This window comes from Malaclemys terrapin, chromosome 2 (assembly GCF_027887155.1).
Source record: "Malaclemys terrapin pileata isolate rMalTer1 chromosome 2, rMalTer1.hap1, whole genome shotgun sequence".
Classification (NCBI taxonomy): domain Eukaryota; kingdom Metazoa; phylum Chordata; order Testudines; family Emydidae; genus Malaclemys; species Malaclemys terrapin.
The window spans coordinates 35,534,911-35,556,629 of record NC_071506.1 but is presented as its reverse complement, the minus strand read 5'-3'; the positions used below and the strand labels follow the sequence as shown (position 1 = coordinate 35,556,629).

The 21,719-nt window shown below is 37.8% G+C and overlaps 1 protein-coding gene across 1 annotated transcript in view; it reads left to right on the top strand.

Moving 5' to 3' along the window:
* The window catches only part of RIMS2 (regulating synaptic membrane exocytosis 2), a 788,551-nt gene that overhangs the window by 449,669 nt on the left and 317,163 nt on the right, over positions 1 to 21,719 (top strand). Inside the window, exons 7-12 of the mRNA XM_054018206.1 lie at positions 2,489 to 2,608; positions 4,943 to 5,042; positions 5,555 to 5,678; positions 12,190 to 12,236; positions 13,484 to 13,596; positions 21,183 to 21,230. Coding sequence (XP_053874181.1) covers positions 2,489 to 2,608; positions 4,943 to 5,042; positions 5,555 to 5,678; positions 12,190 to 12,236; positions 13,484 to 13,596; positions 21,183 to 21,230 — 552 coding nt within the window. The remainder of the gene's footprint in view (positions 1 to 2,488; positions 2,609 to 4,942; positions 5,043 to 5,554; positions 5,679 to 12,189; positions 12,237 to 13,483; positions 13,597 to 21,182; positions 21,231 to 21,719) is intronic.

The window sequence follows — 21,719 nt, the reverse complement described above, 5'->3', positions numbered from 1 at the left end:
CTGCTCAAGGTTTGAAGGGACAAGGCCTCGGTGATAATGATAGCTCCGCCAGCACTGGTACACGTCTCTCCTGGAAATGTCTATGGAAAACCCAATCACCTTACTGCTGCTTCCGGATCTGATAACCCAGGACATCTAATGGAGCCATCTTTTGAACCGCTTGCAACATGTTCTCTGCTGTACCTCTCATATAAGGTGGCATTCCTGGTAGCCAGGAAGGTGTCCGAGATCAAGGTTCTAACATCTGAGCCTCCTTACACTGTGTTCTATAAGGACAAGGTTCAGCTTAGACCACATCTGACCTTTCTCCCTAAAGTTGTCCCCCAGTTTCATGTTAACCAGGATATCTTTCTTCCAGTTTTCTACTCCAAGACACACACAAGCAGTAGGAAGCAAAAACTTCATTCGTTGGATGTTCGCCAGGCGTTAGTCTTCTATATTGAGTGGATGAAACTGTTTCGGAAGTCTTTCAGATGTTTGTCACAGTAACAGACAGTCTCCTCCCAAAGAATTTCATCATGGATCACGTCTGTGTCCGGGCATGCTACGATCTGGCATAGATACCTGCCCCTCCACTTACAGCACACTCTACTAGAGCACAGGCATCATCAGCGGCGTTCCTGGCCCAGGTTTCGACCCAAGAAATCTGCAGAGCTGCGACGTGGTCCTCAATCACACTTTTACCTCTCATTACGCCATTACTCAGCAGGCTAGAGATGACGCAGCCTTTGCCAGAGTGGTGCTACAGTCAATAAACTTTTGAGCTCTGACCCCTCCTCCAAAATTTAGGCGTGGTAATCACATAATTGGAATTGACATGAGCAATCACTCAAAGAAGAAAAAAACGTTACCTACCTTTCGTAACAGTTGTTCTTCGAGATGTGTTGCTCATGTCCATTCCAATACCCTCCCACTTACCCCGCTGTCAGAGCAAACTGGCAAGAAGGAACTGAGGGGGCAGTGGGTCGACAGTGCCCTATATTCCGCGCCATGAGGGTGTGACTCCAGGGGGCGCCTGGATTGACCCAACGGCTACTAATAAGGGAAAATCCAAAGTAGTGGTAATTTGACTGTTTCTCTCCAGGCAGCATCAGAAGTAAATCAATGGGGGCATAGTTCATCTGGCACAATAATTGGCACAAACAGAGTGTTTTCACCTAATTTTTTATAACTAAACTCAAACAAAGCACATAACCTATAGTAACTCCTAGCGGTCATCGTAGTAACACCTAGTGGGTCACCAATTTTTCTAATTTCAGCAAAACTACTCATTATCTCTTATCATCAAAACATTTCTAATCATAACAACGTGTTGGGGCACTTAAAATCAAGGTCACTATTCACTCACTCTCTTCCATATTTATAATCTGTTAACTTTCTGTCCCATCCTCCCATTCTGAAAGCAAAGCTGCAGACATGCAGCTGCGTGGCCTTGCTGCTCAGGGCCTAAGATTTTCCTAGCTATGTGATGTTTGTTTTTCAGCTGGCAGTGGCTGAACATACAAAATTACTGACTGCAGTACTGTCCCATCTGGGCTACATGCAGGAATGTCAAATTCTGGGGTACTGTTTCATTCACATAGGTGTTGGTGGGGCATTTGATGCACAGAATGAGGTACATCACATATGATAGGCATGTGTAGGACCCATGGATCTTGAAAAGTATTTTGTGGGGGAGGTGTTGATCATTGTAGGGGTGGAGATACGTCTATGGGTTTTTATATTTTGTTTTGGGAGGGTTTGGTGCCCTTGAGTTGGTGTGTCCTGTTCTGTGGGGAGCTTGCTTCTTCTGATGAGGTTGGTGAGGTTAGGATTTTGTTTGAAGGATAGAAGAGGTTTGGAAAAGATTTCATTCAGGATGGGTCCTCATCAAGTCTGACACTGATTGTATCATCCATTACAACAACTTTGTGACACACCCTGCTACATACTAACCCCCCATTGTCTGTGATTGAAGAGGTCTTAATTGCCCACTTCATTTAATGTATTTTCCAATAACATCTGTGAACTGTTGTGCTTAACAATCTGTCCCACCTTCTGTTTAGCTTAAACATTTTAGTTTCCTTCTCCAGACCTGAAGAAGAGCTGTGTGAAGCTGAAAATCTTGTCACTTTCAACAACAGAAGTTAGTCCAGTAAAAGATATTACCTCACCCTCCTTGCATCTCTCATGTCCTCGGACTAATACAGCTAAAACAACACTGTAAACAAACATGTTATGCATAAAGATAGTTGTAGATATTCCACAAATTGGGTGTAGGAATACATTTGTGAGGTAGAGATTTTATTCATTCTTTAAATGACTTAGGGATAGAATTAATGACTTAATATGTCTTTTCCAGGGCTTATTTCTATGTTTCTATTAAACTAATAATGGTGTAATCATACTGCTTTTAAAAATTGTAAACTTATCTGGAAATGAAAAATAATATTGAGATTTTTTCTGAGAAAGTATGTTCACTATGTTTTCCATTAACACTTTATCATAGCATCCTGTGACCTGGCAACCTTCCAAAGATGGAGACCGTCTAATTGGACGGATTTTATTAAATAAACGACTAAAAGATGGAAGCGTGCCTAGAGACTCGGGAGCACTGCTTGGACTGAAGGTTAGTAATGGACAATTTTGAAAATATGTATTACTTTGTTAGCTAAATGTTAAGTAATTACATTTAAAGTTCAGTAAACTAGGTTAATATGTAAGAAAGACATTATTTTAAATGTTGCCATTACATTCAGAAAAACAGTATAATGACATTTTATCTTCAGTTATCAAAATGATTACTTTTTAAGGTCTTAGATGTGCTTAATAAAATGTATACTAGAAGGGTGTTGGAACGTTGTTCATATTAACGCTATATTGTTTTTAATTGCATATATGGACTTTTAGGTTTTAAATAAACCAAGTTGTGATTTAGTTTGTATTTATTTATTCTATATGATTGTTAAGCAATACGTTTTCAGCTTTATTATGTTTTGTTGTCTAGTACATATCTGCCAGCTTATAACTTACATATCTGTATCTCATGTTCTAACTCATTTCATGTGTATCTTGTGGACTTTGGGATAATAGTTTGTAATCCTAACAGAATACTAGCACAAGAATAAGAATGAATTACATTTTGTAAAAAAGAATGCAAAGAAACCTGTAAATGTGGTTTGAACTTCTTTATTTATGGCAAATTGTCAACAAGTTCGATTAATCTAATATTCTTCATTTAACATAGTACTGGCTTCAGTTCAAGTGCACAGCTTAGTTTGTAGTATGGGATACTATAAATAGGGATTATGTCAACATAATTCACTATGAGCTATATTAATCTGCTTTAGAATTTTTTTGGAATTTTTATCTAATTGAGAAATGTTTACATTGTGAGAGGACAAGATCAGTGAAAATGCAAGCTTGAATCATTGCTTTGGTATGTATTGCACTGTTTAAGGATCAGAAAACTTAAGACAAGGGAATAATAGTATCACTCTGTCAATAATTATTAAATACTTTGCATTCTGTTATATTGATGTACTTTTTGTTTTGTGGAATACGTCAGCACTTTGAGCTCAAGAATTACTATTGTGTTAACCGCAGTAAATTGTTCTGAAAAATTAATTTTGCCTGTCACGAATTCTAATTTTATCAGGTTGTTTCTTTAAGCTGTAAAACTAACCATAAAACAGATTTGATATTATTATTTTATTGCTGCATACAGACTGCTAAGAAATCTAAGGTATAGAATTAGAAGATTATACTGTATAATACATTCTTCCCTGATTCTCAGAGATACATAGTACATTCAATGTGCCTCATCTCCATATAGAGAGCTATCCTTAATTCAACAAGTATTTTTAATAAACGTAATGAACCAAATTAGATTTGATTGAGTAATTAATTAATTAATTTACCCCTTTGAATAAACTCCTCTGCTTAGTAATATCATTTTGCAAATTACTTGCTATTAAAAGTTCACATCACTTTCAAATAGATGTAACAGACATTTTTCTTCATCAAGAAAATGCTCCACCTTAGAGCCAAAGAAAATCAAACAAAGAAAAAGGGTCAACATTACAGAATATTATATTTTTCACAAAATGAGGCACTAAAAGATTGGTGGGTGTTTTTTTTGTAAACTGTGTGAGGTAAAAACAGTCATTTACCGATTAAATATATTTGTACTGAGTGCGGGGGAAAGAGAAGAAGCAGAAAACGTGGGGAAGAGGGTGTATGTGTGAAAAACGACTAATGAAGAAAGGAAAGTTTCATACAAATATTAAATATTTGGAGACTTATTTACTTTTAGTGATAGTCAACATTTATGATATTTCCCGTGGAAGAGAAACATAATGTAAAGTAGAGCTTTCAAAAATGCTTCTTTTTGTAACTAAATGATTTCAAATGAAGATTACATCGTCAGTTAATAGCAATGAATTTTGTGCCTTCCAGCTACAAATTAAGAAGTATAGTCTCTCTGAATACCTGCATCCAAAACCCTGTAATACCAATCTGAGCTGTATGCATTCAGTTAGAATAGCATACTTTAGGATTTACCCCCCTAAAAATTACAGTTGTGAGGGTATATTTTTTATTGATGTAAACAGTTTAGCCACTGGTACATTAAATGTTGTGTTTTTTTTAGCAGTTTCTAGTGCTGTGAGACTGTAAGCTTATTCTGTTTACATGAACCATACAGTTTATAAACTTTAAAATTCTATATTTGCATTGCATTATCTTTAAACCACTTAAATATCCAGAGTAGATGTCAACTGAGCCAGTCAGCCAATATTCTGAGGGGTTTGGTTTTTCTTACATGTATACCAGAATCTACCTCACCTAGGCTGCATTTAAAAAAAATAAATCAACTACCGGTAATTATTTTGTTTATATTGCCATAAAGTCTGAATCATTACAAATAATTCTATTTATGTGAAAACCCTTCTCTTCCAAACAGGTTGTAGGAGGAAAGATGACTGAAACTGGTCGGCTGTGTGCATTTATCACCAAAGTAAAAAAAGGAAGTTTAGCTGATACAGTGGGACATCTTAGACCAGGTATGTGTCTGTTTTAGAAATGAGCTACTGTACAGGAGACAATAACCAAGAGAATAAGTGCTTATAAGTTTAGTTTGACGTGATCATGCATACTAAATGTGATGAGCGACAGTAGTGCAGCTGATAAATTTGAAAGTTCAAACCAAGCCCTACGTTCAGTCACTAGATTATCCATTTTGCCTCTTTTACAGGCTCTATCAACTCTCACATTTTTTCAAAAAAGCAACTTTTAAAAAACAACCCAGAATAACAATGCCATAATAACTCTGTTAGTTTTACTAGGCAGTAGTTGTCTTAGTTAACGTTAATATTTTGCTGGTATTTATCCAAAGATGTCATATGGGAAGCTTTTAGTTCTCCTGATCTCTCCTATATTTAAGACACTAGACTTGTTCTACAGTACAGATTGCACTATTCAGAAAGCTTGTAGTAGAATAGGGAGGTTGTCACTACCAGTGCAGTTCATAGAATTAGCTTTTTTCCTAAGAAAATAATTATTACTGCAATTGCAGGTGATGAAGTGTTGGAATGGAATGGAAGGCTATTGCAAGGAGCCACCTTTGAGGAGGTATATAACATCATTTTAGAATCTAAGCCTGAGCCACAAGTGGAGCTTGTCGTTTCAAGGCCGATTGGGTGAGTTGTTTTCTAAATTTTCCTACTGATTAAAATAAAATGCTGTTACATTTCATTTTAGAACCAACATATATTGTGCAGATTTTATACAGATTATAAAATAGTACCCAATATTCTATAATCAAAAAGCATGAGTGTAGAGCCAAATTGTCCCCGTTAGGCCTGGGTTCAAATGGGTGGTGGTCGAGAGAGCTCCAGGAGGCATTCTGGAGCTTCTTGATGCACAGATTGGACATGCCTGCTACATCACCTCTTGAGAGGATCCAGAATATGCTCTTCTCAATGGATGGCAAATCCCTGCCCAGAGCAGTAAAGGCACTGCAATTATTGTTGGCTCCTGCTTAGGGGAAGCAACTTGTTCCTTGTCTCTGCTCCACACTTTTGTATCCACATGTGGATCAGTCAAAGTGTGACCCATAATGAATCCGGACACATTTCCTGATATGCTGCAATGTAGAGTTTTTGCCAGAATGTGTACAATGGTAATATAATTTATAGGGAGTATTCTCTCATGTAGTGAAACCAGATTTTCTTCTTGCTCAGCTGTGAATAGACAGTCTAATAAATGATTGGTTAGCATCTAGCACATGATATACCTCAGTGAAGCATTAGCACAACTCAGTACATAATTAACACTAATGTCTTATCTAAACTGTTCTCCCACCTCCTATTTAGTGTATTGCATTGCCCAATTGCTCTTACCTTTGAGACTTATTTCCTAATATCTAGTCTAAACATTTTCTTTCTTAGCTTCAGGCCATTTCTCTCATTTAGAGACTGTGAATAAATCCCTTCCTTCATTTATACAATTCCTTAAAAGTATTTACAGATGGTGGCCATGTCCTCCTTTTCCTAGCTCCCTCATTTTCTCCTTATATGTTTTCTTCTTCCATGCTTATATCATTTTCTTTGCCCTTTTTATTTTCTCTATTATGTTTATATTTTTCCTAGCCTGTGGGTCCCAGTAGTATATGAATTATTCCACACGGCTGTGAAGAGGAGCATTAGTACCTCCCTAATTTATTTCCTCTCCCTAGGTATATGACCTTGCGTAATTTGTATTGAATTTAATATTGTTGCATATAGCCCTGTGTATCTGATGATATCTCTTTGGTTTTGAATTTATAATTACAAAATTCCTCTAGCTTCAAACTACAGATTAGTGATCTCTGAATGTCATGGTGATGAATAACCATAATTCCAAAGAAAAAATGTAATATGGTTTGATATTTCAGTTGGGATATTTCCATGTGGGTTCAGTTTCATGTTACAGTATTTGTATGGGTTTAATTTGAGGATATTTTGTGTTAAAGCTTCATTTAATAATGATAAAAAAAATTAATGTCTGTCTTGTCTGTAGGGTGGGAGAATGTCTCTTACATATATGTTAGATTGCAAAAGGCAAGGACTAGATCTTTTTGTTTGTTCCGTAAAAAAACTAACACTTTGGGAAGCTGTAAAAATGATCATTAATACTAATAAGGCACACACTAACATGCACACTTTTTCAAATGGGGAGGATTCAAATTTTTTTCAGATAGGAGTAAGTTTTATATCTCAGTTTCTTTCAGCTAGCATTATAGTTCATGGTGGCAACCTAAAGAAGCTAAAATACAATCCCCATCCCAAACTTAAGTCATTCATTTCATTTTTTTCTTTTTGTGCTCTCCCATCATTGTGTGTCCTCTTTCTCCTCTCTCCCCAGTGCTCCATCTCCTCTCTGCTGTTGTTCCCCCTCCCAGGGCCAGCTCTGGCTTTTTGGCTGCCCCAAGCAAAAAAAAAAATGCAGTGCGGCCAGAGCCAGGGTGCAGGGGGACTCCCTGCACTGCAGATGTGCCCCGGCTAGCAGGGGGAGGAGGAGGGAGTGGGGGGGAGAGAGAGAAAAGGGAGGCGGCCAGGGCTTCAGCGGGGCACTGCCCCCGGCCCCACCGCCTGCTGGGAGGGCTCTGCGCTGCTCCGGTCAGCTGGGAGGGAAGGATGCGGGCTGCCCTGCCGGGCTTGCTGCAGGGCGCTCCCATCCTCTGCGCTGCCGCCCCCTACAGGGTGGCCAGAGCGGAACACCACCACCACCAAAAAAAAAAAAAAAAAAAGAATTTCTGTGCTGCCCTAGGATTGGGCGGAATGCCGCCTCCTACAAGCTACTACCCCAAGCACCAGCTTGCTCAGGTGGTGCCTGGAGCCGGCCCTGCCCCCTCCCCATGATGTCCCCTTATTGACCCTGACACCACATATGCTGTCACCAGAACAGTTTTTCTGTAATTGCATTAGGAAGGTGATGTAGGTTCTCAAGACACTCTCATTCTCCATGTCAACAACAGTGTGCTGCATTGGCTGAAGAACTGAGCAGGGGCAGAGCTGAGGTGCCTGTTCTGCATGCGAAACTTCTATTCGCTTTCCCCTGGCAGGGTGTGTTGCTGCAGGCCTGTCGGAGGAGATGGGGTATTTCATCCCCAGTACTCCAGTGGCTAATCTGAGTGGGTTTATAGGTGAGGTCCTAATTCAGAATGAGTGGTTTCCCTTTTCAGGTACTTACTTGGCCCTCATATGATTAATTCTCTGTCACATCTACAGGTAGGCCAAGGAGGCTGTGTTGAGTTCTAGATCCAGATTAGATTTAGGTATTGTTTGGAATTTGAGACTAAAACTGTATTATAATTCAGTTTTGGTTGTACTTAAATCTGACAAACTTTTCTTACTAGATTCCAGCTAATGTGTTGGAAATATCATACTGTCAGGTGGTATTGGAAGACTTCCAGTCACAGCCAGACTGTGACTGGACAACATACGTCTTACTGGGTTGGATCCAAGCAGACACAAATCTATAAGGTTAGGTTCTGCTGATGGGAGTCAAATCATAATCAATGCAGAATTAGAAAGGATTCAGAGTTGAGGTTCCAGACCTAAGTCTTTTAAAAGGCCATTAATTCAGTTAAAAATCACCAATATCTCACATTGTACCTGCCAGACCTTTCTAACTACACTGACACCAAGGTCCATCTCTCAGTTTATTTATTAAGATAGCCTGTGGGGCTTCTTTTGGCATTCTCATGGCAGTGCATTGTGCAGCCATGTGATAAATTCAAGTTCAGACCTTGCTTTTTGCCAGAGCTATCCAGACTGGCAGAGCCTGGGAATTAGCTTGTGTAAGAAAGAGAGCATTTTGTGGAATTCTTAAGTGGCCCACTCTGACATTTGAAGTGTATTGACATATTCCAGTGAGAGCTATATTCAGTTCTCCTTCATTGCACAATGGGTTACCTAATATGAAGGCTGAAGATAATAGGTTAGGGTAGTAAAGGAGCGGGAAATGGTAGATACTGGAAGATCTCCCACAAATGAATTAATAATTTCTGCGTGATAATTGGCTATTGCTCAAGTACAGTAGCCTTTTCAGTTTTTTAAAATGTTAATATATATATATATGGTATTAACACGGTTGAGAGCTCTAAACCAAGGGTTCTCAGACTGTGGGTCGGGACCTCTAAGTGGGTTGCAAGGTTATTACATGGGGGGTCACGAGCTGTCAGTCTCCACCTGAAACCACGCTTTGCCTCCAGCATTTATAATGGTGTTAAATATATAAAAAGTGTTTTTAATTAATAAGGGGGGTCGCACTCAGAGGCTTGTTATGTGAAAGGAGTCACCAGTACAAAAGTTTGAGAACTACTGTCTAAACCAAGGCCTAACATGATATATTTTATTAAGTATCCCATCAAATGTGCATACAGTGAAACGCACCTTAAATGAAAAATCAGGAGCTGAATAAAAAAGGAAAATTGATTGCCTACTAAAGATAGTGTACTAATAAAGATAGAGCTGAATTGTAATGGAGATACTCTAGGGTGGTCTCCTAGAATGGAGGTTTCTACTTAGGTCCCTAGAGTCTGTGGCATCCTGGTAGGTGGTACAGTAGAGTAGTAATTATACACCAGCTTCATTTAAATTAACAAAAGACTGTTTAGCTAAATATGAAACTGAAAGAACAATCAGTACAGTACCGTATTGTTTTTATATTAAATTCAATTTATTTTAAACTGGTCCTTCATTTTCAATTTGCAATATGCAATATGCCACAAACTTTTGAATTCACAACACATAACTGTATTGTAGAAGTTGTCAGACGAAGGTTTTGGAAAGTTGGTAGGGGAGAGTTGAAGCTTTTGGAATCTGAGGAGGCATAGGAGACAGTATGGGATAAGCACATTGGCTTCATGTTTCTACTGAAATTGTGAGCAATGCAGCAGTTAATAATGTTCATAATTTAAATTGGCCACTTTTGGTTCCTAGGGCTGCCAGATGTGACATATCTTACATGTTACATCAGGCAGGCCTGTGATGCATTCTTGCAGCCTAGCTGGATTCTCATATAACCAGCTGGGCTTCCGGGATATCTCCACAGTTGCTTTTTCCAGCTGTAGGGGGCTGTTGTGCTGCCTGCTCTACATGCAGCAAATTATCCTTTTAGCTTCTCCACTCATCGCTGTCCCTGCTGGATCCAAATAGGAAAGGAATGGCTGGTGAGGACAAATGTTTAAGGGCCCATTATTGACCTCAGCTAACCTCTTCTCAACTTCCCTAATCCTCAACAGACTCCTAACATCTCAGATATCCCCCAACACTTGCTAACCGCATTGCCCTCATTACCCCCACCCCAGGTATACCCTTCCAGACAATACCTACTTACCCCAACAACTTTCAGACCCACCCTTTCACCAACCCAGAAATACACAAACAACCATACAACTACATTGTGATACCTAGACACTCTTCAACAACATATACTTACCCCAGTCACAGCTGCCAACTTTTTTGCAGCTCTGTGTCCTAACCACACCACTGGTGGGCAGGATGAGTGAGGAACCTCAGTGACTCTAATCCATAAGGAATGTCACATATGTAGCTGGGCAGAACTTGGAAGCTATAGGTTTCGGGGGGCTGAATGGAAGACTCATATTTTTCAGATTTCTTGTTTCAGCTATCTGCAGACTCAGGAAGACACTACTTAATCTGTTCACGCTGGTTCATATTTTCAAGGTTTTATTCACAACCCTGTGTGCTAAAAATACATTTTTTGAATGACAGGTTAGATTTTGTACCACAAGTCAGAGCCAAGGGGCAAGGAGCAGATTACACTGTAATTTTTTTGGCTGTGGAATATGTGAAAGCCTGAATATGTTTTTATACAATAGCCTTAATAAGTACCTTACATGCATTTACTTACTAACATGATAGACTGCAACATTTCCTTAGACATAATTTACTGTGCCAGCTGCATCTCTTGTGATGCATTTGGATTATAGGATACTGCAACACCACTGAACTTAGAAAGATCCCTGAATCATTAAATAAGGGTATCTTTCTAATTATCTGTAATACTTCAAGAAGCATTTGGTAAGGCTGTAAAAATTTTTTTACTAGATTAGGTGTTTGATAATCGTACTATAGTCTTGTTTTACTATGTCAGATATCAGATGTTTCCAGAAAGATTTGTTTTATGCTGCACTTTCCCTTTTATATACACAAAACCAAACACATTTAAACACAAATAATTATTTTTAATGTTGTTTTTAGTCTGACTCACAACTGAAGCTCTTTATTTGACCCTGTTTTGTCCAAATAGCCATACAGTGCTTTTGAAAGTATTTGTTCTTATCAGCATATAATGCAAGTTATATATGCACATCTTGGGGAAAACAGGCATCTGTGTGCTGTAGGCATAATGAGGTACTTAATCATTGGAACATCAGTGCTTCAAAGTGACATGCTTGGTACATGCAGCTGCATCTGACATGACATTTTGCCTCATATAGTAGTAGGTACATGCTACAGTATTAAGTAGTTATGTCTGTTGTGTTAGCCTGCACAATGAAGATCCTGGTTTGGGGATTCAAGTCAAATCCTTACCCTTACTTGGGCATAAATTTATTTGTGATCTGTATGTTTTTTATCACCTGTGTTCACACCCAGACTGATTGCCAATAGTTATCACATATTAGAAGATAATATATTCAGGCTATTCCTGTTTATTTGTCCTGTTGTCAAACAAAATTACGGACTTTTACCGAAAGAGTAAGATTTTATCAATGCCATTACCACTGCTAATAATGGACACACTGAGACAACCAGTGTTAAGGATCCAACTTGTTTAAGGTGGTTTATATCATCACAACAAACTCACAGTTCTAGTTTGTGCTTATCTTTGGAATGATTGTATTTTTTCTTTCATTTTATTTACTCAGCCTCGGTATCTGTGACTTTATGGGTTCTCAGCTACATTCATTAAACAGTCATTACATAGACCTTTACTTGTTTTTGAACTATATATAGATAGATATAGACATAGCTAAGTAAAAATGCGGGGAGGTAAATATTCCCTGTGGCTGACGATAGTCAGTAGATGTATGGTTTTCTCAAAGTACTGTGTGGTGATTTGAAATGTGTTATAGTTGACGGAAGTTTTAATACTATTGTTAGATAAAGGATCCAACTCTCTTGCTTTTCATACTTACAGGGATATTCCCAGAATACCTGACAGTACACATGCACAACTGGAGTCCAGTAAGTTTCATATACTGAGTAGGAAAAACTTAAATCTCCCTTATGTGAGCACAAATTGAAAAGATGTCATCTATTTTCAGTGTAACTCTTGTCTCTGTGTCTGTCTACATATCTGTCTCATCTACCTTTTTTATCTATCTATCTATCTATACCTCTTTGTTTAATAATGAACTGTCAAAAGTCAGGAAATTTAAAGTTAAGGTTGACATTCTCTTATAAACTCATGCTGCTCTCTAATAAAAAGAAAAGAAAAACATAGTGGTAAATAGTGTGCATAAAGGGTTGAATGTCAATTCTAATGTTTAATTTCCTGTACTTTGTTGTTTTGCATTTCAACTGTAACCTTATTAAACAAAACAATTTTGATTACATTTTTGTTACCTTGGGCCTAGGAGATGGATATTTTGAAATCAGCACACTTCTGTTTTATTTAGACCATTCAGTATAACTGATCAAAGCAGTATTTCGGGAAAAAAGAAATTGTGGCTTGGCTTAGACCTTGTGTGTCAGATTTCAGCTGGAGTTATTTTTTTATGGCTGCTTTACTGTGCTGTTATAATAAACACCACCAATTAAAGTGGTGGCACAAATTTAATTGTAGTAATGTGAACAAGCATCTACAATAACCCTTCACTGGTGAGCTAAGCCTTACAATAAAATCCATTATGTTTTTTGGCAAGATGTGGGATACAGTGTTCTGTATTGTATAATAACTTGATATCTTCCTTTTACTCTACTTGTAATATCACAAACATGTCATCTCCCACTTTGCAGAAGTCGTTGCAGCCTCCAGATTAAAATCCCCAAACTCTAGCATCTTCATTCTGCTATTTTTATAAAATTTGCAACAACATTTAGAGTCTGATTCTAATTCTACTAGGAGCCAAGCATTTGTGCAATGTGCTGAGTACCCTGTGAAGTCAATGGGATTTGAGGATGCTCAGTAGATAAGCATAATACACAGTCTTAAGGAGTGGATTTTTCTGTGTATGCTATGTGCTTGACATGAATGTTGACAGCTTAGTTTTTATTAAATTTTGCTCTTTTTCTTGCAAGCTATTTGGTCATCCTGAAAAACATTAAAATAAGGTTCCAGTTTTCACCACCACGTTTATTATATGTGTGGCTATAATTGTGTTCTGTAATATGTCAGAAATAATGTTTTTAAAGACCACTGAAAATATAAAGCACAATACAAGTGCTAATTGTTATTATTTTTTATGAATTATATTTATTTGTAATTTCAGGTTCTAGTTCATTTGAATCTCAAAAAATGGACCGACCATCTATTTCAGTGACTTCTCCCATGAGTCCTGGCATGTTGAGGGATGTTCCACAGTTCTTGTCTGGACAACTTTCAGTATGTAACCATTTGTTTAATCCTCTCAAATTGCTTTTTATAACATACACAATTTTTATGCAAAATGACAGCTGTAAAATAAAGTTCTTGTAAGAACCTAATTCTCTTATTTAGTGCCATGTTTCTCAGTATAGGCAGGGCATACCTTTTAAAGTGCAGCCTTTTCATCATCTATTGGGAATTTATATGTATCCATTAAGCTATTAGAGTGATATTCTGAGACGTATAGGGCCAAATTTTCAAATGTGCCTGAATCTTGCCTCCAGCTGTATTTGTGCAATTGAGTGCACACACGTTTTGAGCAATAATGCCTACCCATGCATTTGACAATTTTTTTCACCGCATGCATGGATGTTAATACTTGAAAAATCCACACATAGGTGCTTATGCATATAAAGTTGCAGATACTCAGCTATCCACTCTGTGAAAAAATTGGCCGATGTTTTCAACAATTTAAAGAGTACTGTTCTCTCCACTGATTCCTCATGGTGCTCACTTTCATTCTTCCCATCCTCACTGTGACCAAAGCTCATCCAAAGAATCCACAAATACATCATCTGAAATGATGATTTTTGGACTAAGCTAAAGGTTTGGGGGCTTTTTATGCTCTCAAATGATATTTAGAACTCTAGGAAGGGATTTTCAAAAGTGCTCAGAGTTGACCTAACTCTATACCCATTGAAGTCAATGGTGAAGCTACTGGTGATTTCAGTGGGAGCAGAGTTAGGCGCTGTTGAAGATATTTGAAAAATCTCACCTTTATATTTTAAAAAAATATATAAAGGTAGATGATCAGTGTGATATAAAAATACATAGAGAATCTAGAGAAAGTGTTCATAAAATTCTCACATCTGATGCAATGGTATGTAGAGATGAGGGGAGTGAATATTTTTTTTCAGTGTAGTCAGTAGTCTTTTCTGCTACTTTTTAGCTATGGATGAGACATTATTTGTTTTGCTTATCAGCACAGCCACCTGTAACTATTTTTCTTTAATTTCCTGTACTGTTCTGCTGTTGAACTACTTTGCAAGGCTGTATTATTTGGAAAAGTGAGATTTAGATATCCTCAATATAGAGAGACTAGTAGGTGTGGAGACTGCAAAAATCTTTGCGCTAGTTTAAAATACAAGAACAAGGGGACACAAACTTGGGCTATCAAAGATACAAACATTAAAGTTTCTTTATTTAAGGATTAATATATAGAATAACTTTTCAAGTACAGCAAAACCTAATGAAAACATAAATAAAAAAGGACTTAGCCAATCAAACGTAGAAAAGAAAAAATATTATGGGCATGGCTACAGCCTCAAAGCAGGGGACAAGACAAGAGTGACTTCCTGGCTTTCCTGACTCCAGAAACACCCCCCTCTGTATCTAAATAAAAAATTTGCATAGGCTTAAGGTGATATTTTTGAGATGAGGGGGAGTAATACTGTTGTATTACAAGACTCCAGATTGTTGTGATGTCACATTTCGAGATAATGAAAACCCAGGATGCTTATGAGCTAATATTAGGGGATCTGGAGGAATGGTCTGATTTAGTCACTGCAATTGCAGAAATCACCAAAAGAAAAATAAATGTCAAAAAGACGTATTACTCAGGGTTGATGTTTACCTATTTTTAATGAATTTTATTTTCAGTCTCTACATTTAAATGTCTTTTAAATATTTTCTTTTTAAAATGCCTTCCCCTCAAAGAAAACCAAATGGCATTAGGAGGAATTCAAAGAAATCTTCACCATCTTTGGCCTCTTGGGACTGACTTATGTACTATCATGCATCAAGCAAAAACGAGTTCTCTTTCACAAATATTTTTCACAGAACCTTTTCTGGAACCACTTAATTCTTCCTTTTTTGGGATAGACAAACCCCCTGAGTCATACAAAGTCTTCTTTCCTGTCTTTTGTTTTCATCCATAAGTTTAGTTCACTTTTTCTTTGTCTACTAATGAGCTGTTTCCCTGTTTTAATCAATAAAGTAGCTGATTTTCAGAGTATTGACCATCCAGAGCTCCAGTTGACTGAAATGGAAGCTGCAGGTGTTTAGTATCTCTACAAATCAAGCTCTAGCTCTCTTAAGTTGGGCACCTAAAATTAGTGGACACTTCTGAAAAGCAGATATCTTTTACTACCAGCAGAAAGAAAGTTAAGGTAGGGAGATGATTAGTATGAAATTTATTATTTCTTCAAATTCCCTTGATCACTCTCTATCTGAAAATACTTACAGCCCTTAGTGTACTTTCCTTCAAAAAGATGTAAGTAGAGTATGTCTATTCATAAAGTATTCTGGGGTTGTATTAGGCAGCCACAACTCCTATCGTCATGGATTGGCAGAGCATACTTCCTGCTATCTGCGCAGCCCACTTTTTGCTGCAGCTGCCACAGGGGCCCTATAGTTCAGAAATGGATGTAGTGGGGTATGGGTTGTGATAGTCCCTGCTTCCTGGAACATAGGGATATCTGCTGTCACCCTAGAAGATTCATTGTATGGGAAGAGGTGTGGCACTTACCAGGCAGCTGTCCTATTCTGAAATAGAGCTGGTCAAAATTTTTCAATTGAAAAATGTTCCCAGAAAAAAGAAAGGGTTTCATTAGAAATGAAATATTTTATGGGCAATTTTCATTTTTGAGAGTAAAAAACTTTATGGAAATATGGTTAATTTTATTTTGAATTGAAATTGTAATTTAGTTTTGTTTTTTTGAAAACTAAAATTATTGAAATGTCTACATTTTGGATTTTTTTTTCCCTTTCAGCCTCCTTTGTCCCTTTTTCCCCTTTTGACACTGAAAGCAGTGCTATCAATTGGATTCCCCTTTACACACACTTTTTCTTTTCTTTTTTCATCTTTCCCACTGTAGCTTTCCAAAACTTACTCAATTTTGGAAATGTGACAGAGTGGCAAAAGAGAAATGAGACACTCTAACTTGGCTTGTCAGAAGTTGAGGAAATTTTGATCAGTTACAGAGTTGGTGTCTGTCTTTCATTCGTTCTTTCTTTCTCTGTTGTAAGCAGTGTTGTTTTAGCTGTATCGGTCCCAAGATACTAGAGAAACAAGTGCATGAAGTAATATCTTTTATTGGACCAACTTCTCTCACCAGCCTAAGTTGATCCAATAAAAGATATTACCTCACTCACCTTGTCTTTCTTTATTTTTTTTCTGTACTTTTCCCAAAGTTGGAGCAAATGGCAACAAAATTCAAATTTTTGAAATTTTGAAAATTCTGATAAAATATTTACCATTTTTTGACAAAAAATGAAAAATTGTTCCATTTTGAGAAATGGAAGCAACTTCAACATTTTTTGTGAAATTATTTTTTCCATTTTTTTGATCAGCTGTGCTCTGAAGATCTAGACGTTGGTGAGCAGCTATCTGACTCCTCTCAGGAGAGACTGAGATGTTTGAGAGGGAGGGAAAGATTAATATTTCAGACCCACTTGGAATGAGTTTGGCATGGTGTCTGGTTGGGAAGGAAAATACTGCAGAATCCTGGGTCTAGATGGGAAGGAGGATACATGAAGATGCTGTTGGAGGTGTGATCATTGTGAGAAGAGTGTGGGTGTGGATAAGTGCAAGGGATAGTGCTGGTCTGGGTAGGAGAGGTCAAAGGAAAAGGGGTGATGGCCTCCTGTCTGCTCTCGGAAAATTTTTGGAGGATATAGAAGGCTGCCTGGCCTCTCATACCAGTAGACACTATCAGGTGTTGTCAGGGTAGTTAGTATGTTGTAGGATGTGCTGTAACAGAGGGCTGCTGGATTGATGGAGGCCTCCGTAGTTCTGTTAGAGGTGTGCATAGTTTGGATACATGTTTGCATTTGTGTGTGTTTATCCAAACTCTACTATCTATTTTTTAAAGTTTTTATTGGTAGTATTTTGGGACTACAGCATATATTTTTGCTATCTTCAGGCTGGTTAACTGCCTGCTCTTCCAGCAAAAAATGTTCATAACACCACACATTAAACCAGCCCCAACACAGCAAAAGTAATGATATGGGGTTGATTTCCTGCATGCTACTAGTTGTATTTTGGCAGTGCTATGGCCAGGATTTCATCTACCTCATACATACTTTGGCTATGCCTGATGCTGGCTTCCTGCATGCTTCTATGTGTACAATGTTTTTAAAATGCTGAGGGTGAAATCTTGTGTGCTCTCACATGTATTTTGGCATCAGTGTGGACAGGATTTTGTGTATATGTTTGTGTAGCAGGGCAATGCCAAGAGTCTGGAGGTTTATTTCGGCCTTAGAAACATAAAACCAAAGAAGGTTGCCTGAGCCCATAACTTGCTATATTCCTTGGCCAAAATGTTCAGACTTAGGGACCTAAAAGTAGGTATCCAAGATTTTCAAAAAGGCTGAGCATCCACAACTCCCATTAAAGTTAATAAAAGCCCTGACTACTTGGCACCTTAGAAAAAGGGGCCAATTATTTAGGTGTCTAAATGTGGAGTTAGATTCCTAATGTTATGTATTTCAGTTTGCCCCAATGCCCCAAACAAAAGTAAGAAAATCTTTAGTGTGTGTTTTTGGAGGGCAGTATTTACTGAGTTGATTCTCATCTCTCAAAGGCTGTGATATAAGTGTTATTTAGACACTGTGAGTGTGATGCAGTCACCCTAAATTTTGCATTCCCTTTCCCTGTTTATTCTTGCTCGTCACTCATTTTCTCTTCATTGCAGTTAATGTCTCTATACTTATTCTGTAACGGGAAAGACAGGCTATATCCTCTGAGGTTATACTGTAAATCTAGAATTGACCATTAGGGAGTAATGGAATTTGTTACCAGCCTCACTTTTCCACCAAGAGGCTGAAAGAATCAGCAGGAGATCATCTTGCCTAATAAAAAACTTCCATCTCCATTAATATTTACCTTGTTCAAGTGCATATTTCATTTAAGCTAATTCTGTGTAGTTACACAAAAATTGTGTATGTTATCATTTGCTAATTTATTTGAATAATTTATTGTCCATATTTTGCAGAGGTTTGGCCTCTTTGCACGGAGTAACATGTGTTGTAGTTATTTTTTTCATTATTATTTGCTTTACTTGCTGCCTTTCACTTTACATTTCACTTACTTATTTTTCTTTAAATTTATTTGCTTTCATTTGCTCCAAAAAGCAGCATTTGAGCCTTGGTGCTGTTTGTTTCATTACTACATTCTGGCTATTTCTTCGGTGCTGCATGAATAGAATAACTTGGAGATAGTGCTGCAGTGGTTAGAATTAAAGATTGAAAAAATGCTCTTTAGAACTAAAAAATGAGTAGATATGTAAAATCACAGTTACTCACTTTTGCACCAGATGGAGAAGCCCTGCAGAGAAGAGAGATCTGTCATGTATAAAGTATATGATTATTTGCCTATACAATTGAACCCCATTATATCTCTATGCACCTCATTTTATCTACCATGTATATTCAGCAGTTAAAAACATTATAACAAAAGTATATTTCATCACAAATTAATTTTTGTGGAAAGGGAATTGATAGATGCACTAGTCATAATGATGTGCATAGATTGTATGTTTGTTGAGGGAGATGAGATTTGATTGGTTCAGTAAAAGAAAGGAAAAAAACTGGAACAAGTTGGTATTTATTATTGGTTGGTTTATTTTTGGAGGCTGCATTACTTTAAAAAACAAAACCTGTTTTAACAAAGGCTGTCTCTGTGTTTTAGAATTGTTCTTTAATGGCATATGGTAATGTCTAAGATTGTTTTAGGAAAATCAGTGATGGATTACCATTGTTAACCTAGAGCCCAACCAAACCTGTGATAAGCACCCCTGCTCTCAGTTCCCACTGCAGTGAATGAGAGTTGAGGATGTTCAGTTCATTGTAGGGGCAATTTAATCTCTTACGATTGTGACCTGTCTGTGAAGCTAAAGACATTGGAGCAGACCTGTAATAGAGGAACTCTGTATTTTTTTTTAAGGTGTTACAGTATAGGACTATCATGTAGACCTTGAAATCCTATTTTTTCCTTTGGAGCCAGGTTATGACACATTCACTCACATTGGGCTAGATAGTAACTTTACAGTCTATCTTGGGTGAGGGACAGTCTGCAGCTGTGCCACTGCAGGAGCAGACCATGGGACAAACTGTGACAGAGGGTATGTCTGCACTGGAGCTGGAGGTGTAATTTCCGGCTCAGATAGATGTACGTGCACTAGCTTTGATTGAACTAGTGTGCTAAAAATACAAGTGGCATGGGTGGCAGTATGGGCTAGCCTCCCGAGTAAATACCTAGTGTCCCGGCTGGGTTTGTACATGCGGATTAAAAACCTACTATCCCACCACTCATGTTGCCACTTCTATTTTTAGCACGGCAGCTCAACCAAAGCTAGTGTGTGTGCGTCTACCCATGTTGGAAATTACACCTCCAGCTCCAGTGTAGATGTACCCTGAGAGAGTCACAAACTCCTCTTAGACTCCCCCTTGCTTTGGTGTGAGTTTCTTCTCCCCTTTTCATGGAGCAGCGTATTCCAGCAAGAAAAGCCACCTCACACTCCCTGCCCCTCTCCACACCTTCTCAGCCCTTACAGGAGGGCGTGCTGGGCAAGTAGTCCCTTCTTTCTTCACCCTGTGGTAGAGCAACAGTCTTAACTGGGCCAACCGATGAACCGTGGTGCTGAAACAATTTTTATAGAGGGGATGCTGAGAGCCATTGAACCAAACTGTAAACCCTGTATATGATGGAAACCACTTCAAGCCAGAGGGTGCAGCAGCACCCCTACTTCCAGCACCTATGCCGGTGGAGTGAATGGGACTTTCTTACTTCCCCGCACAGCTGTATCTAGCCCATTGGATAATACCTTACTCTGTGAATAGTCACACTGAAATCCTTGGGATTACCTGTAGAGGAAGGTGTGAATAAGGTGACAGAATGGTCAAATTGTACAGTGTGTGATTTCTAACTATTGCTAAATTTTTCAGGACTCATTTCATGCAAAAGTTTTCTGAATACACCATATGTCATTCCTGTCATGACTGGTAGGGAATGGAAATACATTATCACACCTTTTCCCCACTGCTAATCTTCAACTGCTCCACCTTCAGTTTAAGGGTTGCTACAGCGTGTATGAGGGCTGCCAGTACAAATGCTACTTTAAACTGTGGAAAAGGAGACTGAAACCTGGTATTGCTGTATTAGTTTCTAGCCTCTCAGTGCACACTTTAAGCTTTCTGACAGAGATATTCAGGCTGAATTAATATTTTCTATTCCACTTCTAATTCCCATTGTACTCATTTTTTGCTTTTAGTTAAGATTATTTCTTAATCTGTTGAAAGTGTAATCAGTAGACAGACATACAGGATGAAATCCTGGCTTTGTTGAAGTCAGTGTCAAAATTTCCATTGACTTCAATGGGGCCAGAATTTCACCACAGAGTTTTGACATGCTTCAGTAACAGATGTGCAGATTTAATTTATGCACTGCATTAAAATAGTTTGTTCTGGATAACTATGTCTTTGGTGTAAAGCTGTGTTTAAAGTAATAGTTGCGTGTCTCTGTTTTTACTTTTGGTCTTTTAGTTTCCAGCGTGTTGTCTTTTTTGGTTTTGTTTTATTGCTTTTTCTTTAATTTTGCTTACCAGAGCCAAAGCCTTAGTAGAAGAACAACGCCTTTTGTTCCTAGGGTTCAGGTAAAGGCCTCGTCTGCCTGACAGAAACTAAAGTTGTGTTTTTTTCTTTTGTTTATTTTGGAAAATGCATAGTAGGAAAACGTTACATTTTGGTCCGTTTTCCCATTGTTTTAATGTGTTGCTTCAAACCATATTAACAAGTTTCATATCATCTTGTGAGCAACTTGTAAAATTCTGCATGGGGGTTAAATATTAAATTAAAATTTAAAGAGACAATTAGCTTTAGTTTTGCTACTTTTGTGATATATATTTAAACTCACACAGGTTTCAGCAGTGATAATAGCGATGTGTTCTGCATACATACATACATACATGCATACATACATACATATGTATATTGTACAAGTAGTAAATAATTTTGTGCTGTGGATATTTGATCTCATTATACCAAGATTGATGTCTCTTTAAATCATTCATTATCATTACTTAACACATCCTTTTTTGCATTTTCCAATTAATAGTAGTTCCTTCAGTGGAAGATCGGCAAAT